The sequence below is a fragment of the Centruroides sculpturatus genome, unplaced genomic scaffold (genome assembly GCF_000671375.1).
Source record: "Centruroides sculpturatus isolate CEXI.00-Female unplaced genomic scaffold, Cexi_2.0 scaffold365, whole genome shotgun sequence".
Lineage (NCBI taxonomy): Eukaryota > Metazoa > Arthropoda > Arachnida > Scorpiones > Buthidae > Centruroides > Centruroides sculpturatus.
The window spans coordinates 452,719-471,293 of record NW_019384598.1 but is presented as its reverse complement, the minus strand read 5'-3'; the positions used below and the strand labels follow the sequence as shown (position 1 = coordinate 471,293).

At 36.7% G+C, this 18,575-nt stretch overlaps 2 protein-coding genes and 1 long non-coding RNA gene across 10 annotated transcripts in view; 2 read left to right on the top strand and 1 right to left on the bottom strand.

Annotated features, from left to right (window-relative positions):
• The window catches only part of LOC111624929 (rho GTPase-activating protein 190-like), a 134,394-nt gene that overhangs the window by 91,941 nt on the left and 23,878 nt on the right, over window positions 1–18,575 (top strand). The gene's annotated exons all lie outside the window — the stretch shown is intronic.
• On the top strand, window positions 1,251–3,145 carry LOC111624930. The gene has a single exon (XM_023367921.1). The coding sequence runs from the start codon at window positions 1,544–1,546 to the stop codon at window positions 1,988–1,990; it is 447 nt and encodes a 148-aa protein (XP_023223689.1). The 5' UTR covers window positions 1,251–1,543; the 3' UTR covers window positions 1,991–3,145.
• The window catches only part of LOC111624931, a 34,359-nt gene continuing 28,339 nt past the window's right edge, over window positions 12,556–18,575 (bottom strand). For both annotated transcript variants that reach the window (XR_002756657.1, XR_002756658.1), the window contains exon 4: window positions 12,556–14,786. This is a non-coding gene — a long non-coding RNA (uncharacterized LOC111624931). The remainder of the gene's footprint in view (window positions 14,787–18,575) is intronic.

Genomic DNA, 18,575 nt, shown 5'->3' with positions numbered 1-18,575 from the left:
ATCCAGAAATAATGCATAATGAATACTGAATTTAATCAAACTTGGGATTTGAATCTTAATCTAGCTTTAACTTGTGGTAGCCATTAGAGTGACACACATTTTCAAATGTTTGATCCCTTTCGCCTTTTCATGCAAAATAAACCAATTAGTTTCTCTTTCACCCACTCTCGTATGGCAGCTCAAACTTTGTCGAGATCAACAAAAAGTTTCGGCATTTCATTACATTCCGTAATTTTTGAAATAACGGGGTAGAGTCTGAAAATCTCGATCCAAATGGTGGGCACTGTGGACAAGGAATAAGATATACAGTAAGGAAATGACAAATATGCTAAAAAACCCAGGACTACTGGTTATTCGAAATCCTATTTACAGCTCGGATCTGGCTAAAAGTAGACTTCTACTTGTTCAAAACTTATAGATGTTAAAAGGTTGACACTTTTTATCAGACTTCAAACTTCAAGCTGCCATACTGGGGTGTGGGTGTGTGTTTTTGACAGGGCTGTGGAGTCGCGTAAAAATCTACCGACTCCAACTCCGACTTTTCCTTACAATCCGACTCCGACTCCGGCTAAAACACCAAAACTCCACGACTCCGACTCCACAGCCCTGCCAGGGCTGTAGAGTCGCATAAAAATCTACCGACTCTGACTCCGGCTAAAACACCAAAACTCCACGACTCCGACTCCACAGCCCTGGTTTTTGAGTATTCGGATCATGGAAAAATCTGAAAGCTTTCTGTGCAAAGAGTGCAAATATGGATCAAATGTTTGAAAATCATTTTGCTTTAAATGGCAATTATATTGAAAAATGAATATGTATGATTAAAATAAATGGTCTTTACTATTCATTACAAGGTGATCATATTGTTCTCTCTTTTCTAAAACTATTTTTATACAAGTAAGAGTCATTGTCATTTGTTTACTTAGTACCGGGCAACATTTTAAAATAATTAAAAATAGATTGATTTGGTTGCAATCAGACAAACTTTTGATAATAAGAGTATTTATTGACAGATTAACGAAGAAATATTTCGATTTTAATCTGGAAAATGAAATAGATTTTGCTAGCAAATAATGAAATTTAATTCATTTCATCTAAAGTTTGTGAAATTTGTTACACTTGAAGTAAGATGAAGTAAGATGAAAGTCAAATATAATGAATATAAAAATTAGAAGATTATGATTTGTAGTTTTTAATTTTTGCTTTAATTTTCACACAAAATATATCTATGTTTGTAAATATTATTTGTGTTTCACTTAATACGACAGTACCAAATTATTTGTTCTGACAAAACAAGTTCAGTACAGTGAAAATTAAATGTTTTTCTAAGTTTTATTTGGTTTTAGAACTGCGTTCCTTAATGATAACATATAGATTAGTGAAATAAGTTAAAATATTTGGGACAATATCTATTCAGATATAAATTTATGTTCTTATTCAGAGAAATTTCTGTTTTCTTAACAAGCATATTGCTTCGATCACCTTTGCAGAATTATATCGGCAAGCCTTTCCCAGCACTGAGTCTCTGGACCACGTGGTCGCTATGAAAGCTGGGGCGTCGCCTTCTTTTCCGCCTTCCCGACACGAAAGGGAGCCGCATGCCGGCATAGATCTCACGTTTCCCCCTCCGGCTCTAGTTCCTCTCTCTAGGAACTCTTCTTCTTCTTCCTACCAAAGTCAGCTGCACTATTCGCCTCGCCTTCCTCCCCACCATCTCCGATGGCCTTCCGGAGTGGCGCACTCCTCTCTGTATGCCACGGGACGGAGGAGACCCGGCGTCCCCGAGAAATCTCTCCCCTTTTCACACTACGAACTGAAAAAGTCTAGTAGTCTGACATCTGGCGGAATGCGGATGCCCTCCACGCCCTCTGCTCCCAGTCTCAGCCACCCCAGTCCGGCTCCCGGCTCGAGGGGAACCGACGACCTGGAGGCGTCCGACAGTATTACGGACGACGACGACACACTCTCTTCGGGCCTCAGTGGTGAATAAAATTCTTTTACTCTTGCAATTTGTTTGGCATCTTGTGATGTATTTTTATTATTTTTTTCCTTTTGCCTTTCTTTCTTTAAACTCTTGAATTTATTTTTTACATTTTTCTTGTGATCGATATTGTTTTTTGAGCTCATTCCATGTCTGATGCGATAGACCATTTCAATATAAAATTAAATCCCTCGTGGAATTCATTTTTATTCTGTTGTACAATCTCTTCCCTTTATAATAACTATTTTGTATTAATATTTTTACGTGAATGATTAATAATTTTTTATTTAAAACAGAAGCAAATAAGGATTTGATATGGAATGTCTCAATTAAATGAATATCGTAAACCTTAAAGAATTGTGCAGGATTCCAAATTTAAATAATCTTATCTAAGAAACTGCCAGAATACATTAAAGTTAACTAGGGATACACATTCTAAATAATGAATTTTGTACAACGCACCTGTTTTCTTATGAATTAATTATCCCTTTAAACATTATAATAATTTAGATACTTTGAAAATAAGTTGTTTGGTTAGCCAACTTAAAATGAAAGTTATGAAAGAAAGTTGGAAAGAGTTGCCAGTGTAATAAATGTATAAGTGTGCGCGGTCATATAGGCATTTGGCCAACACGCTGTTTCATATGTAATGCTTTTATACTCTTAAGTTGCTTTTGCCAGATTTGGACTTCTGTACGTTTTTGGCCGATGCGCATATGGCAATTAGACCAAAGATGAAATTGGTTTTAATTAAATGTTTTTTAATAACTCATGCTCCTAACTTCACCTGCATTTCACACATATTTGTAATAATAACAGTACTACGAGTCCCACAAGATAGCATTCCTTCTTCTATGGTACACCTCCATCGATTATGTCCAAAATGTCGACGGAGTAACCATGTCTCTTTTTCTATTTGTTACTATTGTGAACAATATTTTGGCGCAGAGATGCAAATCTATGGGTATGCACATTCTAATTATATTATTATAACAATTAATTATTAAATTATTGTCAAAACATGTATGCATTTGTAAGGAGAAGTCTCAGTCTTGAAAGTTAAATAATAATAAATTAAGTACAGTAGACCACCCTATAACATGGGTTCATATAATGCGGATTCGTATATCGTGGTGAAAAAATTGCGATTGTATTCGTATAAAGACGCTAAAAGAAACTCTTAAAATGCGGTAAAACGTCATCGCCAACTCGTGTTGCGACAGGATTGGTCGAATCTAGACCAATAGCGGATATTGCACAAACCATTGGGTTTAAATGAGCAGCGGACCTACTAAAAACCATTTATTATTTAACGTCCATAAAAATTATATTTATATTAATGATGTCTCCAAAGTTCAGCAAATTTTTCGCAGAAAAATAATTTATCAGGAAACGAGTGCCCCTGTTCGATGTGCCGCTCCGCGACGAAAACAAGCTTAAGCAATGGCATCGTCGAACGGTGCACATTTGGTAAGTAATCCTACAATTTTTTGTTTATAGCATAGTTTTTATGGATTATTCCTAACAAATTATACTTGTGTTGGAAATGTTGAGTCAAATTAGTCTAGAATCAATTAATTTTATGGAAGAAAACCTTTCGAACAGCTGTAGTCCATAAAGTGCAGACGTGCCGGGCTGTGATTGGCTCATGTATTTAAGGACTCGTAGAACGTGAATTTCATAAAAAGTGGAATGTGTCTACCGTGTTATCGGGGGGTCGATTGTATCTCAAATGACCCGTCTTTTGTAGACTTCTTTGTTTATGGGTAGTCGTGATGTGTGCATGCCACCTTCCGTGAGAAAAATGCATTCTTTATTTTGTGAAAGTTTTGTGTGTTTAAATTAACACCTTTTGAGCGGTCAAAAAATGACCCTCCGAAATTTTTAATTTTTGGACTCGGGACACCTTGAAATGTCGAGATACGCAAAAGATTCGATTTTCTCTGTATGTATGGATGTTAGACTATGTATGGGGGCATGATTTTATTCACCCTGTTTGAAGCCTAATAATTTTTGTGGTTTTTAAATTGGAGTTGGATGTTTTAACACAGAGTTATTAAGCTTTAAAGTGGTTGAACTAAATCGTGCCTCTATATGCATCCTAACTTTGCAGGCGAGAACATCTTAATGGGTTCTTCTGTATTATCATAAAATGACAAAAAGCTTAATTTTGAGGGAAGAAATGAGTTTTATAAAAAAAAATTTGTGAAAGATAATAAGGAGTAAAATATTTATTAAGTCCAACCACATTGGAGATACAACATGACTCCTTCTATGTCTCCATCCTGTTAATGCTATTAAATATTGGTTCTTTATTAAGAACCAAAATTTAATAGCATTAATGCCCCTTTATACACAAGTTACTGCACCAAATTTTGTTTCTTAAACTTTACCCATTCAGAGATAGTATTTAATATCTCAGAACAGAGAATAAAGAAAGTAAACAAATTATACGTCAGCACACGTGTACACATACATGAAGTTTCCCCTTTTATTTGACAATTTTTGGGTTCAGGTGGTTTCCAAACATGTGGATTGGATTTGAAAAAAATTCAAAGGGTCAAATTTGACATGATTCCGATACTTTTCCGTTTTATATACATAACAAGTTGAAAAGTAAAAGGGAATTGGAGTCAGAGGATTTTTGATGACTCCAACTTTGACTAAAATGCCACGACTTCGACTCCAATTCCACAGCCCTGGTTTTTAGGATTGCCCCATTCAAAAGTTGGGGACTGCCTTTACTACACTCACTGCCAAAAGTTAAGCACGGAGCAGTAAACTGCGAAAAAATTGACAAATAAAACTGTGATTGACACAAAATGAGGCCGGAAAGTAGCAAATATGTTTATGCATGAAACAACACAAAGAATTACATAGAAAGATGAAAACAATATTGAATTCTCATAAAGTATAAGATGAAATCATATTGGAATCATTAACAAAACAATGTTTAAATTCAAAACAAACAAACAAAACCGACATTAATAGGGTAAATGGTCACACCTCATCCTTACACAAAGTTTACAGCATGTAACCATGCTTTCCATGAGGTGATCAACCACTCCAGAGTGAAATAAGTGCCATTTCTCCTGTATAGCAGTTTGCAACTCTGAGAGTGGCAGGGGGTGGAAAACGTGCACACACAGCACCGCCAAGGGCATCCCAAAGATTCTCAATGGGATTGAGGTCTGGCGAGTATGCTGGCCAATCCATATGCGTGATTCCCTCAGTCAAGGTAGTCGTCGACGAGGGCAGCTCTAAGGGGTCGTGCGTTATCATTCATTAAAACGAAAGCAGGACCAACTGCTGCAGCGTACAATTTCACAATGGGTTTGAGGACTTCATTCCGATACTGGACAGCTATCACAGAACCCCCTCGATAAATGTGCAGGTCGGTGTGATATCCCAACGAAATGCCTGCTCACACCATAATGCTTTCACCTCAGAATGCGTGATACTCGATGATGTTCTGGGGATGATTGTGTGCGCCTTTTTTTCTCCATACTCCTACATGCTTGTCATCTGGCTCCAGGGAAAATCGCAACTCATCCGTGAACGTAATGTTGCCCCAATCAGACACAGTCCAATTCACATGTTGCCAACACCACTTTAATCGTGTGCCTCTGGATTGGACGGATAGTGGAACACAAACTCGTGGTACTCGGGCATACAGTCCGTTCATGTATAGACTTCGGCGCACAGTAGTAGCAGATATCGTTTTACCAATGACTGCTGCAACCATCGACGTCACATGTGTAGAGTTGCTTTTCAATTCTGCTTGGCTACAACAGCAATATAGCAATCTTCCTCAAGGGTCATAACCCTTGGGGAACCGGCCATAGGTCTTTGGACAACTGTTTGGCTTGTTTGGAATTGTTTCCATAACTGTGAAATGACGAAATGATGAACACCAAAGAAAAGGAGCAACATTTGTGATTGATTGGCCTGCTTCAAGGCGTCCCACACACTGCCAGCGCTCACTGTCTGTCATTCGTCTTCTGGAAGCCATAGAAACATGTCAATCACGCACAGTAATTATACGACAGTTCTCCACACTTTTTCTCGGCACTTACATGCAACTCCTCTCACACTTCAGAAGGCTGGCTTCTTATACGACTGCCTGTTTTGCATATTTCAGGACACATAACCATGATTGATAGTAACGTAACATATTTGCATACTTCCACCTACCTCTGCAGTGAATTGCAGCCTCTCAAATGCTGATTGCTTTCCAGACATGAACATTTTCTGCTCTGTGCTTAACTTTTGGCAGTGAGTGTACTAGTATTTTATATAAACAAGTTGCTTATATTTTTACTTTTAATGTGATATTTGAATTCATTTTTATGTTTTTGTCTGTTATACACTGGTGTTCAAAATTAAGAGAATTTACACATGTTGTTGAATTTCTGAAAAACTAATGGACACACTTTAATGAAGTTTTGCATGGATATGCAGTTATATAAGAGAAAATATATACAGTGGTGCCTTGTATAACGTACGCCTCGAATAACGGACTTTCTATTTGGCCGTTACGTGACTCGAGCAACGGACTGGCTGCGAACAACAGGACTTTTTGTTCGGCAGTTACGTTAGGTGAACAATGGACTTTCTGCGAACAAGTGCGAATGATGTTTCCACTCTTTTGCCGTTGCCAATGACAATCTGCTATTTTTATAATATATTAATATTATTAGAATATATTATTAGTGTATCTGAAGTACAGAGCTCCCGTTGGGATTCGGCTTGCTATCTTGTTTATTACGTACATCACCTCAGTGCAGGGTATTTACATTTATTCAAGTGTTGTGCAAATCATGGCTTCTAAAAAAACAGAAAGGTGATTTCAATTGAAACAAAGCAAAGAAATCATCAGAAGGAATGAAAGTTGACAGAAACTTCCTTGTCAAATGGGGAGAGGTTCAGGAGTTTACCAACACTCATTATCCAAACACAGTTGAGGCCAAAGGATCAATGATCTCTACAATGACACCCTTGCCCGTCATTTCCGACAGGTGTTGAAGAAGAGAGAGAAACAGACCGCTTTGGACATGTTTTTCAAAAAGCCAGCTGTCAAAAGACAAAAGATGGAACAAGAGGAGTTGACCCTGGAAGCCCCAGTAGCCTCTCCTGAATCTGACTCTGATTAAAAAACAATAAAAAGAGACCTGCTGCAATGTGTAAAAAGTCTGTATCTGTATGAATGTGTGAATAAAGTGATCCTCCACCACCTCCTCACAACATCTGACTACCTGGCATAATTGGTGACTGCTCCATTTTCATTTTTTTTTTTTATGGTACAGTACAGTTATTTTGTGCTGCGGAACGAATTATATGTTTTAATATGTATTTCTATGGGAAAATGCGTTTCTTATAACGGACTTTTCACATAACGGACGTGCACCTGGAACGGATTAAGTACGTTATACGAGGCACCACTGTACTATACAACAGTCATGGTATGCACTTGTGATTGTCAGTAAGGCTCATCAATGCAAGAATGTCCAAAACCTACATTGCAAGATCAAACATAAAATGACTCTAATATGGGGTATGGTCATCTCTCGCAGTCATACAGCTCTCACATTGCAATGTCATACTGGAAACAAGGCAGCTGATGAGTCCCTGTGGCAGACAGTCCCACTCCTGCAGCAGTGCATTTTTCAGCCCTTGGGTGATTCTCAGAGGGGGTTGCAAGCTGCAATTGCCCTCCCAAGAGTATCTCACACGTGTTCAATAGGACAACCTCTCGCACAACTCCTGGGAAGATAAATCAACACAAAAAAAACCTTTTTAATATCCCAGTATGAACAAATTTAAACAAAACAAACGTTTTCGACCATAAAGTTGGTCTTCATCAGTATAAATTCGAAACCAGAAATTCGAACACAGTGATAATAAATTATTTTTAAATTCCAAAATATTTAAATCTTGGAAAACATTTTTTACCGTACATGTTAATAAAGTGACAAAAATATCTTTACATCCACACACACAAATAATAAGATGCAAATACTGGTGTAGAAACGTTATCTACTAGCTAGTGTTATACCCGTTACTTTTTTTCATAGCACCACCTATCATATTTCTATTCCTACCTAACATCCTACTTTATAAAAGGTATGTGGATGACATTGTCATTCTTTGGAAGGCTGAGCCCAACATAAATGATTTTATAAATTCCATGAACAATAACCCATATGGCCTTACTGTCAAAATGGAGCAGAAGAGTGACACAAATGCGCATTTCCTGGATGTCAACATTCGCCTTGACGCATGCAGAGTGCAAACCAGCGTATATTACAAACCTAGCTACGTACCAATGTTTATTCTGTCGAACTCTGCGGACCCTTTTTCTTACAAGATCTCTGCGTTCTGAGCCCTAACTAGAAGGGCTTACGCCCACCATACTAGATGGGATGATACTGTGGCTGAATTAAGGCGCATTGAAAACATAGCAGTAAAGCACGGGTACAGTAGAAGCATGATACGTAATTTATCGAGCAAATACACCAACTTGCTAAAGGCTGACCACACTCATACCTCACAGGTAAAGCCTTATAACACACATAATCATAACAGCAACCAATCACGCACTGTGATTGCAATACAACCAGCACCTAAGATGCATTTATAAGGAAATTGCTACGCATAAGGACACAAAGATCACATATAAGAAATCTGACACAGTATATGGGCTGTTACGCAATGACAAGACAGATGAAAGCCGGGCATCAGGCGTCTATATGGTTCCTCTCAGAGATCACAGATTCCAGCGAGATCTAGTTTACATCAGATCCACGAAGCGCTCTTTAAACAAAAGGTTACAAGAACATGGTATGATATCGCCAACCAGAGACATACCACTGTCCTATCGGCCTATGCTACTGATCCTGAAATACAAGCCGACCTCCATAAGGCCAAATTGATAAAAATGTCTGATCAAGTTCAACACCTTTGCAACCTGGAAGCGTTAGAAATATACAAAGCAGGCCTGTCTGGCAACTGCATTAATGCAAAGGATGCCGCTAGTATTTCATATTCATGGAGGTGGTGCTATGAAAAAAAGTAATGGGAATAACACTAGCTAGTAGATAATGTTTCTACACCAGTATTTTCATCTTATTATTTGTGTGTGTGGATGTAAAGATATTTTTGTCACTTTATTAACATGTACGGTAAAAAACGTTTTCCAAGATTTAAATATTTTGGAATTTAAAAATAATTTATAAACACTGTGTTTGAATTTCTGGTTTCAAATTTATACTGGCCATTAGCCTGATGAAGACCAAGTTTATGGTCGAAAACGTTCGTTTTGTTTAAATTTGTTTATACTGGGATATTAAAAAGGTTTTTTTTTGTGTGTGTTGATGTTCAATAGGGTTTAGATCTGCTGATTTGGCTGGCCAATCCATTTGGCAAATATCCTCACTTTCAAGATAATCGTTGACCAAGTGTTGTCATCCATAAAAATGAACTGAGGGCCAATTGCACCCCTGAAAAATCAAACATCTGGCGGTAAGATCTCATCCCTATACCTCTCAGCAGTCAGGGACCCTCTGTTAAACAGGTGGAGAGATGTATGGCTGTCTAACATGATCCCTGCCCAGACTGTGACACCTCCACTAACATAGCTGTCCCTTTCTCAGATGTTGGAAGAAAGATATCGGGTGCCAGGTTCTTTCCAGATGAAGGTGTGTCAAGAATTCATGTCCATATGGAATCACGACTGGTCTGTGAAGAGAACTGGTCCAAGGTTAATGTCTGCACCATGCTAAATGCACTCTCTTGTGTGATGAAGTGAACAAGATGCAAATAGCAGGTCTTCTGACTAAAAGCCCTCTGTCATGAAGCCTCAGGAAAATGGTAATCCTTGAAACTCAGGTTCCAGTGGTGGCATGCAGCTCACAAGATAGCTGTAAAGGTGTAGCAGTCCTGTGGTGCCTCGCTGAAAGTGCCAAATAATGATCTTCATTGGCTGTCATGACTTTTGGATGACCTTACCCAGGCTCTCTTGATATGGATCCGGTTTCTTTAAACTGTTTTCACAAATTGCAGATGACAATGGATATTACAGTGATCTCTGTAGCAACCTGCACTTGTGATTGCCCCGCTCCAATACCCACAATTCTCCACCTCATTTCGTCATCAAGAAGTGTGGCTACTCATGTTACCTGATTGCTTGTGAAATTGAACCAACTCTTGCAAGAAAAACAATGAATGTCACCAAGGAGTATGAGGAACTAATATGCGGACAGAGTCACATGTGCTTTTCATGCCTTCTGCTGTGTAAACTTTGCCCCAGTGCATTCTTATTCAGTGGCATAATTTGTACTTTCAGTTCATTATTTTTTTGTTAAAAATCAACAAAATGTGCGTATTCTCTTAATTTTGAATAACAGTGTATATAAAAGGGATTGATCAGTAAAAAAATGACCACAAAGATTTTTACATTTTTGGGCTCAAGACACCTTCAATTGTTAAAATGTGCCAAAAAATTTGGGGGTTTTTATGTATGGATGTGTGTGGAGGGAACAAATTTTGTTCACCCTCTTTGAAGCTTAATATCTGTGTACTTTTTGTCGAAAATTTCTGAAGTTTTGCAGGGAGGTTTCTTTATTAGGGGGATTCGTGCTATTAAATTTTGGTGATTAAAGATTGAGGGGGTGGGGAGATAAAGGATGTTGTGTATATCTTTAATAGGGTCAGACTTAATGACAATTTTACTCATTATTAGCATTTACAATTCTTCATAAAACCCATTCCTACTCTGAAAATTAAGCTTTTTGCCATTTTATAATAGTTAAAAATATATAAAAAAAAATTTTGCCAGGAAAGTGGAGCAACTCATTGCTGGAGTTTTTTCTAGTATGGATACCAAATTTTTAAACAAGTGTACTGTACTTTTAGTTCATTCTAAAACAGAAAATGGACATTTTGTCTTTGCCTTTAGTATTATAGAATATAAGTTGTTAGTTGAGGCTTTCTATTGGCAATTCAAAACAGTTTCCTTATAGTCTGACTAATTGTGAAAGAATGGTAGTAACTGAAGCTTTTAGTGTTTTTGCTTAAAGATACTTTTTCTTATTCATACACTCCTCAAAAATGAAATTGCAATACCATGAAAGAATGCATGAAACCACATGCAAATTACAGACTGGTAGAGGTGACAGAGATATACAATTGTTAAGTTTGTGTACACATCAGATCATCTGGTACCCAGTTTCGGGCTATAAAGACCAGCAGCCAGCTTTGGCCATTAATGCTGTCAGTGATGGTTTGTAGCAGCTGAACTTTCGAAGAAGCATAGAAAATGCTTTGAAGACAACAGTAAGCTGAATACCAGTTAATGGCTGGGGAATGAGATTGTATCCTTCAGCTGCACGACCTTGGTTTGTCAATATGAACAGTTGCCATAATTGTATAACAGTTGCCATGATTGTACTCATATAACAGTTGCCATGATTGTACTCATACTGTGCCCAACAGTATGAGTACAGTCCAGCAATGTGTGACAATGGACGTAGGAGCATCTGTGAACATGCCAAAGAGGAAGTGGACTACACTGGCGCACAACAAAGCACAGACTGACAGATTTGCCAAACAACCTGTTGGGACCCTTTTGCCAGCCACATTTGAAGCCATCTATTGTCCTCAATGGGTGCATCTGTATCCACCCAAATTATTTACAATAGGTTGCATGAAGTCAGGCTGCACATATGACATCCAACAACAGGGGTTACATTGACTACTTGATGCATGGCTGCACCCTTGGTATGGTGGTGTTGTTGTTGCAGCTGGACCACTGAATAGCATTGGGTATTGTTTACAGATGAATCATGCTTATGTCTGTGGTGGAATGAAGGATGTGACGGTATCCCGGGGAATGAGGGATGTGACGGTATCCTGTCCTTTTCTCCAAGCATCCTATATCGGGCCTTGTGGTTTGGGAGGTATTACGTTCAATCAGCAGACAGCCCCGGTGCATATTTCCAGTACTCTGACAATGGACCGGTACATCACACAAATTGTGGAGAATTGGTTCAGCCACTGGTGCAGGCCACACATCACACAGTATTATAACAAGACAACGCCTGACTGCGTGCTGCAAGATGAACTCTCATCAGCTTCAACAGAATTTGCATCCTTCTCTGGCCAGTAGCTTCTCTGGATCTCTCTCTCATTGAACACTGTGGGACCTTGTCTGTCGTGAGTTGCACCAAGGACACCGCATATTGTAGCTGACACAGGTGTTGCAGTGGACGCTACAAGGCAAGGGATATATTAGGGAATCATTAATTGTCTCATTGATAATATGCCATGCTATATAGTGACTTATACAGCTGCTTGTGATGGTCATATTTATTACTGAATAAACAGGTGCGGTTGCACATCTTTGTTTGTTGTTTTAATTATTTGCATATCTTTGTCATTTCTATCGGTTTTACAATATGCATGTGGCTATGTGCATTTCTGCATGGTGTTCGATTTCACTTTTGAGGAGCATATTTTATCCTTGAGCGCAGCAGGCTTAACTGCAGAAGTTTAGACATTGGATCTAAAATCCTGGCATTTGATGTCTTTAAACACCAATAAATTGTTAGAATTGTTTGCTGTTTTGTATCTCAATGTTCCTTCGTGCAATTTTTTATTTCAGCATATGTACCAAAATATATTTCGGAGTTGATCGTCAAAAGCACGTCGTTTTGATGTATCAACATTAATTAATATAAGCTAATATTGTGAGAATAATAATAATAATAATGCATTGATGCCATTTCACATTGTAACATGATAATGTATCATTTGTGCATCTATTAGTAAAGAATTTTACTGGTTTAACTTTTGACTCCTTTGTAAAATAATACCAATAATAATAATAATAATAATAAACAATTAAGCATTGTTCGATTTATGTCAATTGTCCGATTATTCATTTTGTTTCTTTTGAGCAGTTAATTTTGCAACTATAAATGATTTGCTTCTTGAATCTTCTTATTAATAATGATTTTTGCTCATAAATTTTACATTTTGTTTTGTAATCGTTAAAAGAATAACACATATTTATCAAGCTAAATATAACTTAAGGATGTCGCAGAATAAATTTTTGTGCAACATTCAATGCTTCAGTTTTTCTTCTATCATTTCTTGCAGAACCTTGGAATCTGTACTTTAATTATATGTGATCGGTATATTATTTTACCATGATATACCATGATATATTGGTCATTTAAATGATTCACATACTTGATATGCCAGTGCAATATAGTAGATATTTGGTCATTAATTGTAACAGGCTAAAGCCGAAAGAAGCCATTTTCTTACACTCAGCACATCTTAGTTTTATCCAATCAAATGCAACAAGTAGAGAGAGAATTTCTGATCAAGGAAGGCCGTAGGCCAGATTTTGTATGCTTATTGCACTTTGGTCGAGGTCTGTCTTTCCATACTACGGTCTCAACCTGTTGCTATTTGAATTGACATCTCAAAACAAGTTCTTAAATTGTTGATGTTTCATGTTGGATGACACTGCCCATAGAGTTGTCAAAGATCATCCAGCATCTATTTTCCTTTCATGCAGATTGTCTCATCACTTCACAAGTTTCTAGATACACAAAACTAAAGACAAGAGATAATTATATATAACAATTACTGGATATTATTGCAAATATACCCTGTTCAAAAGTAATCCCTCGGGTTTATTTTTGGTACCGTATTCGGGAGAACTTTTGGCGCTAAAACTTTGAGATGGCAATTTTCTCCTAAGAGACAAGGTGCAAACATTTCTCTGAATCATAGATTGTTAACAATAGGCAGTTTATCTCATTATTGAATAGTACACTGTGCAATCTTTAAAGAGGGTATAGTGATATAATTGTGTGTAAATATTTTTCTGATGTTGTTGTTATAGTGTAAACTAATTTAATTTTATTGTAAGTACGTTTGTTTGGCTTTGTGGTGGTACTTTTTTGGGAAAGAAAACTGTCTCCAGCATTAAAAATAGAAACTGACTTCTATTTTTAGTGGCATTGGTGACTATATTGGTGGGGCTTCTAAAAAAATTATTCTAGAAACTGTTTTCCTCTCTGTGATGGGTTTCCTTCAGCAGCCAGCCACTCAACTAGGACAGTCGAGAAAACTCCCAAGAATTTGATTAGTTTTTATTAATAACCAAATTTCAAAAGATAAGCATGTGGGCATATTTTTATCATTGGTATAAGTTTTAGTAGATGTTATTAAAAGCAAAATTGTTTAATCTAATATGTAATGTTCTTCATTAGATATGACATTTTTCCTGTCAATTCTGACAGTTTTTCAGTGCCTTGTAAAAAAAATCATCAGATTTTGATTTAAAGAAACATTTTTGTGCACATGGAAAACTTCTTTTGAATTAAAACTGTTTCGAAGGGATTGGAGGAGGTAGTAATGTGTGCGTGCCAGATGGGCCTATCGGGACAAAGGAGAATTTTCCAATTAAGCTGTTTCAAATTTTGTTGTATGATTACTACAGTAAGGGATTGAATGTTATTTTTTATTTTTCATATATTTCTCGGAGTTCTTTACAATGTTTTTCTTCAATTGCTGACACCGCAGAGAGCATTTACTGTTTCATTGACACAATGCAGTATTTTCTTTGTAATCCATCACACATAAGAAACTTTCAAGGATGAAGACCACACTTTGGTTCAGGAGCTTGAGTAACCTTTGGATCTAGTCACTGTCTTTTACGAATGACATTAGTATATAATACCATTTCTCATCTCCGATTACCATTCTGTCTGGAAATGGGCTTTGCTGTTGCCTATTAAGAAGAGAAATGCATATAGATAATCAATTTGGGTGGTTCTATTCGGTAAGGTTACGTTTAATTCTTATACCTTGTTAGTGTTTTACTATTTAGTTTAAGGGACCTCGTGGTCGAACCTATATAGATTAAGTGTCTCTGGAACCTTCCATCTCTGAGAGTTATCTTACATATGCCTGGTGCTCTGTTGTTGTTAATTGGGTCTTTTTATTTCTGAGAATTGTAAACATATGAGGACTGTGTCTGTGTGTTAATCCTGTGCCCGCATATGATTCTATTTTTTTATATATATATATTATGCATGTAATGATTGTAAGCCAACACATTATGGCAAGATTTAGTTTCTAGTGCAGGTCATCTAAGGGAGCATCTTTTGGTATTCTGTCTGGTTGTGTTTCTTTTGTTTTGTTAGGTAGTGGTGTGTGTGTGTGTAAATCTACAGACCCTTTCTTATAAACAGTTTATGCAATCATCCTTGATTTTTTTCACATTCTGTGTTCTCAATGCACTGTAATAATGAAGGTGTATAGGATTCTCTTTTCATTAAAACCGTTTCTAATTCTAAACTGTGCTTTCCAGTGGAAGTATTTTTTTTTTTGTGTTTCATTCATTCTAAGAAGGAGGGCCTCAATGTCTGGCATGATAAGCTCCATTTTCAGTTTATATGTTCCAGGGACATACATCAGACCATTTCTCAAAACATCTATGAAGTATGGAGGTGGAGAAAATCCATGGGAACTTGTGCATCTCTTTGTTTTTGGCTTTTTGTATTTAAAAATCCACTGTAATTTTTTTTTTTTTTGTATTTTTTACAAAGGGCAAACAAATGTAAGTCTCTCTTGTATGTTAATAAATTTAATGTTTGCCTCCTAGAAGTGTGTACAGCCTTCTTTAAACAGGCAGTTTTCGAAATTAATCAAACTAGATAGTCTCGAGTACAAAGTTCTGCGTATTGTCCTGATAACCTTCCTCAAGCACAGAAATCTTAACTTCGGCAGGAGGGAATCATATCTCTTGGGCAATCTGATGTAAAAAATAGACATAGGAAATATGTGGCTTCTTCTTTATTTCATCAAGAAATGAAGTTTGACACTAGCCCTCATTAGGGCTAGGACATTCTCAGTTTTATCTGAGTTGAATCGGAGGAAGGATGTATGATGACGAGAGAAAACAAAGTTTATTACTGTTTGATTTGCTTGGTGATGCATTATATTTGTCACATTACCTTGGAAAATTGGGTTCTACTATGCATGTTTTCGGATAATTGATTACAAATTGTTTGTATATATTTTATTGTGTAGACTTTAATTATGTTTTAATTTGAAAAACTTTCAACTATTGTGTTCAAATTATGCTTTGCCAGTGACTTTCATTTATAAAAGCATCCTTGATTTGATCGTGCAAATTCTTATTATAAATTGCTGTTGTGTATTTTTCTGTATGTGTTACGTTCGCTTAAACTGGGTATCTGCACGAGTGATTTCACTGTGTCGTATAAAATGCTTTTTGTGCCATGCATGATTGAAAAAAATGAGCAACGTGTCTAAAGTGCACCTAACTGGATGAGTGATCTGGATGTACTGTACTTTTTTGTTGCGCAAATCCATTTATTTATTTTCCACCAGATAGCATACAAATGAAGCATAGTGGATATTAGCCATGCAATATGTGCGAAAGTCATGTGATTATATATTAGCTTGGTGCAGTGAAATTGTTCATGTGGATATCCAGCTTAAAGGCCAGTTTATAGTCCGATGTCAGTGTGGAGTTTTGAGATCGCTAGTCGTCGTCATTGTCAACACAAATGTCATCCAGTTTATGATCACTTTGGCCGGTGGTGTTGGGACCAAACATGGAAATCATTTCGTCACTAGACCAGAAGCTTACATCTATACTTTGACTTCTAGTGGAATGGACGATGGTATACATGGTGGAACTCTACTGTCACAGTACCACGCTGTCATTGGACTGTAAACCGACCCTTAGAGTTTATATTTATAATTATTCGGAATGCAGCTTATAAAAAGCATTTGGTTATCTGTATTATGTGCATCTAATGCCGATTCCATAGTACTGGCTGTTGTAAATCAGTTTAGCATCAGAAAATCAATAAAAATATTATTATTATTGACTGAACGTAAACGAGATGTTTATAAATAAATTTATCAGTATTTATTACTACATTATTATAACTGTTTTCAAAGAAAAGTAACATTCCAAATTTAACAAATCGAAGTATAAAAATTTACCTGAAACAAAAATTTTGTTGTGGAAAACCGATTCTTACTACAGTTAGTTTGTTACAACAAATCGAAGAATGAATCTGAGCTCACTTTTACAAATTGTTGACATACAAAGTATTTGTTTTGATTCTGTAACATTTAGCTAAAAGGACAGCCGTGCATCTCTTATCAATAGATATATTTATAATTTGGTTGCTCATCCACTTTAAACATTTCATTTTTAAAAATTACAAATTTAGAATCCTGCATAATTTTTCTTCTTATGATAAAAGTAATATAGTCACGTGTTACGCAAAGCCGTTTGAAAGTTAAAATTTCGTCTGTCTTCCGTTCATTTATCGCCGACCAACCGGCGGAACTTTAACTCTCGTACCGCTTTGCCCGGAATGTGACGATATTATTTTGATCCTCCTTATTTTCTTTCTGTTGAACTTGCTATATGACTATCCTTGTTTATATTTCAGTGTTAAATGATATACTGTACTAATTATTATACTTTCCTAATATTTCCTGTTGGAACTTCTGTAACTAATCTCGGTATAAATATTTGATTTTACGGTAGTTTATTTTATTGATGTTGAATATCAATTAAATGTTAAAAAGTTCTTTAAAAAATTAAATCTTTTTTTATTTATTTATTTATTTATTTCTCTTTCTCCTATAAAAATCAAGGATATATTCTATAGTTGATGTCGGTTTTATAATTTTATTTAATCTTTGTGTTTAAACACTTGTTAGTATTGATAATACTGTCTCCCTGAAAGGCTACGGGGCTTACCCGCCACCGCCAGAACCGGCTCCTCCGGACATGCCGTCGTCCCATTTGAAGAAAGGACCCCTAATGCCTGGTCATCACGTTTCTCACACAAGCTTGGACGAGGGTACTTTCAGTCGCCTAATTTTATTGTAAAATTTCATAAATCTAGTGAGATGACTGAACTTTCCTTGTCTCTTTGTGCCGACGGACCCGTTTCACGAGTACGAAAAATTAACATTGGACTCTGTTTTTGTCCAAAGAAATTTCTGACAAAATTGTAAACGGATGCGAGAGGTGTAGATTTCACGTTCAGTCTGTTTTTATTGCATGCACCGATCCCTCCCCGTACTTGCGTTATGCACCGATTCAGTTGCATTTTCTCTGACCCATATGTTTTCTAGTTAAATTTTGTTCTTTTCTATGCATTGTTTTGATTTTTAACCTTTGGCATGCCTCTGTCAAAAAAAAAAAGAAAAAAAAACTAAGCCTCCGAACTCATGCTGCATGTCCGAGATGACGTGACGATGTACACCTCTACCGTCGCGAGTTCTCGGAATTTCAGTCATCCGTACACAGGGAAAACTATTTAAACAAACGGGTTGCATTGACTGATCTTTTTTCTTCACCATTCTGCTTTCTCCTTCTGATTTCACCTATCCTCAGTGTTGCCTCTGTACCTTCTGACTGGGATCACAGGGTATTCAATAGAAAGTGAGTAAATGTCTCGAAATTCGGTAAAGTTAAATATTTACTATAAATGTTTTCCTTTTAAAATCTTTCTTTTTC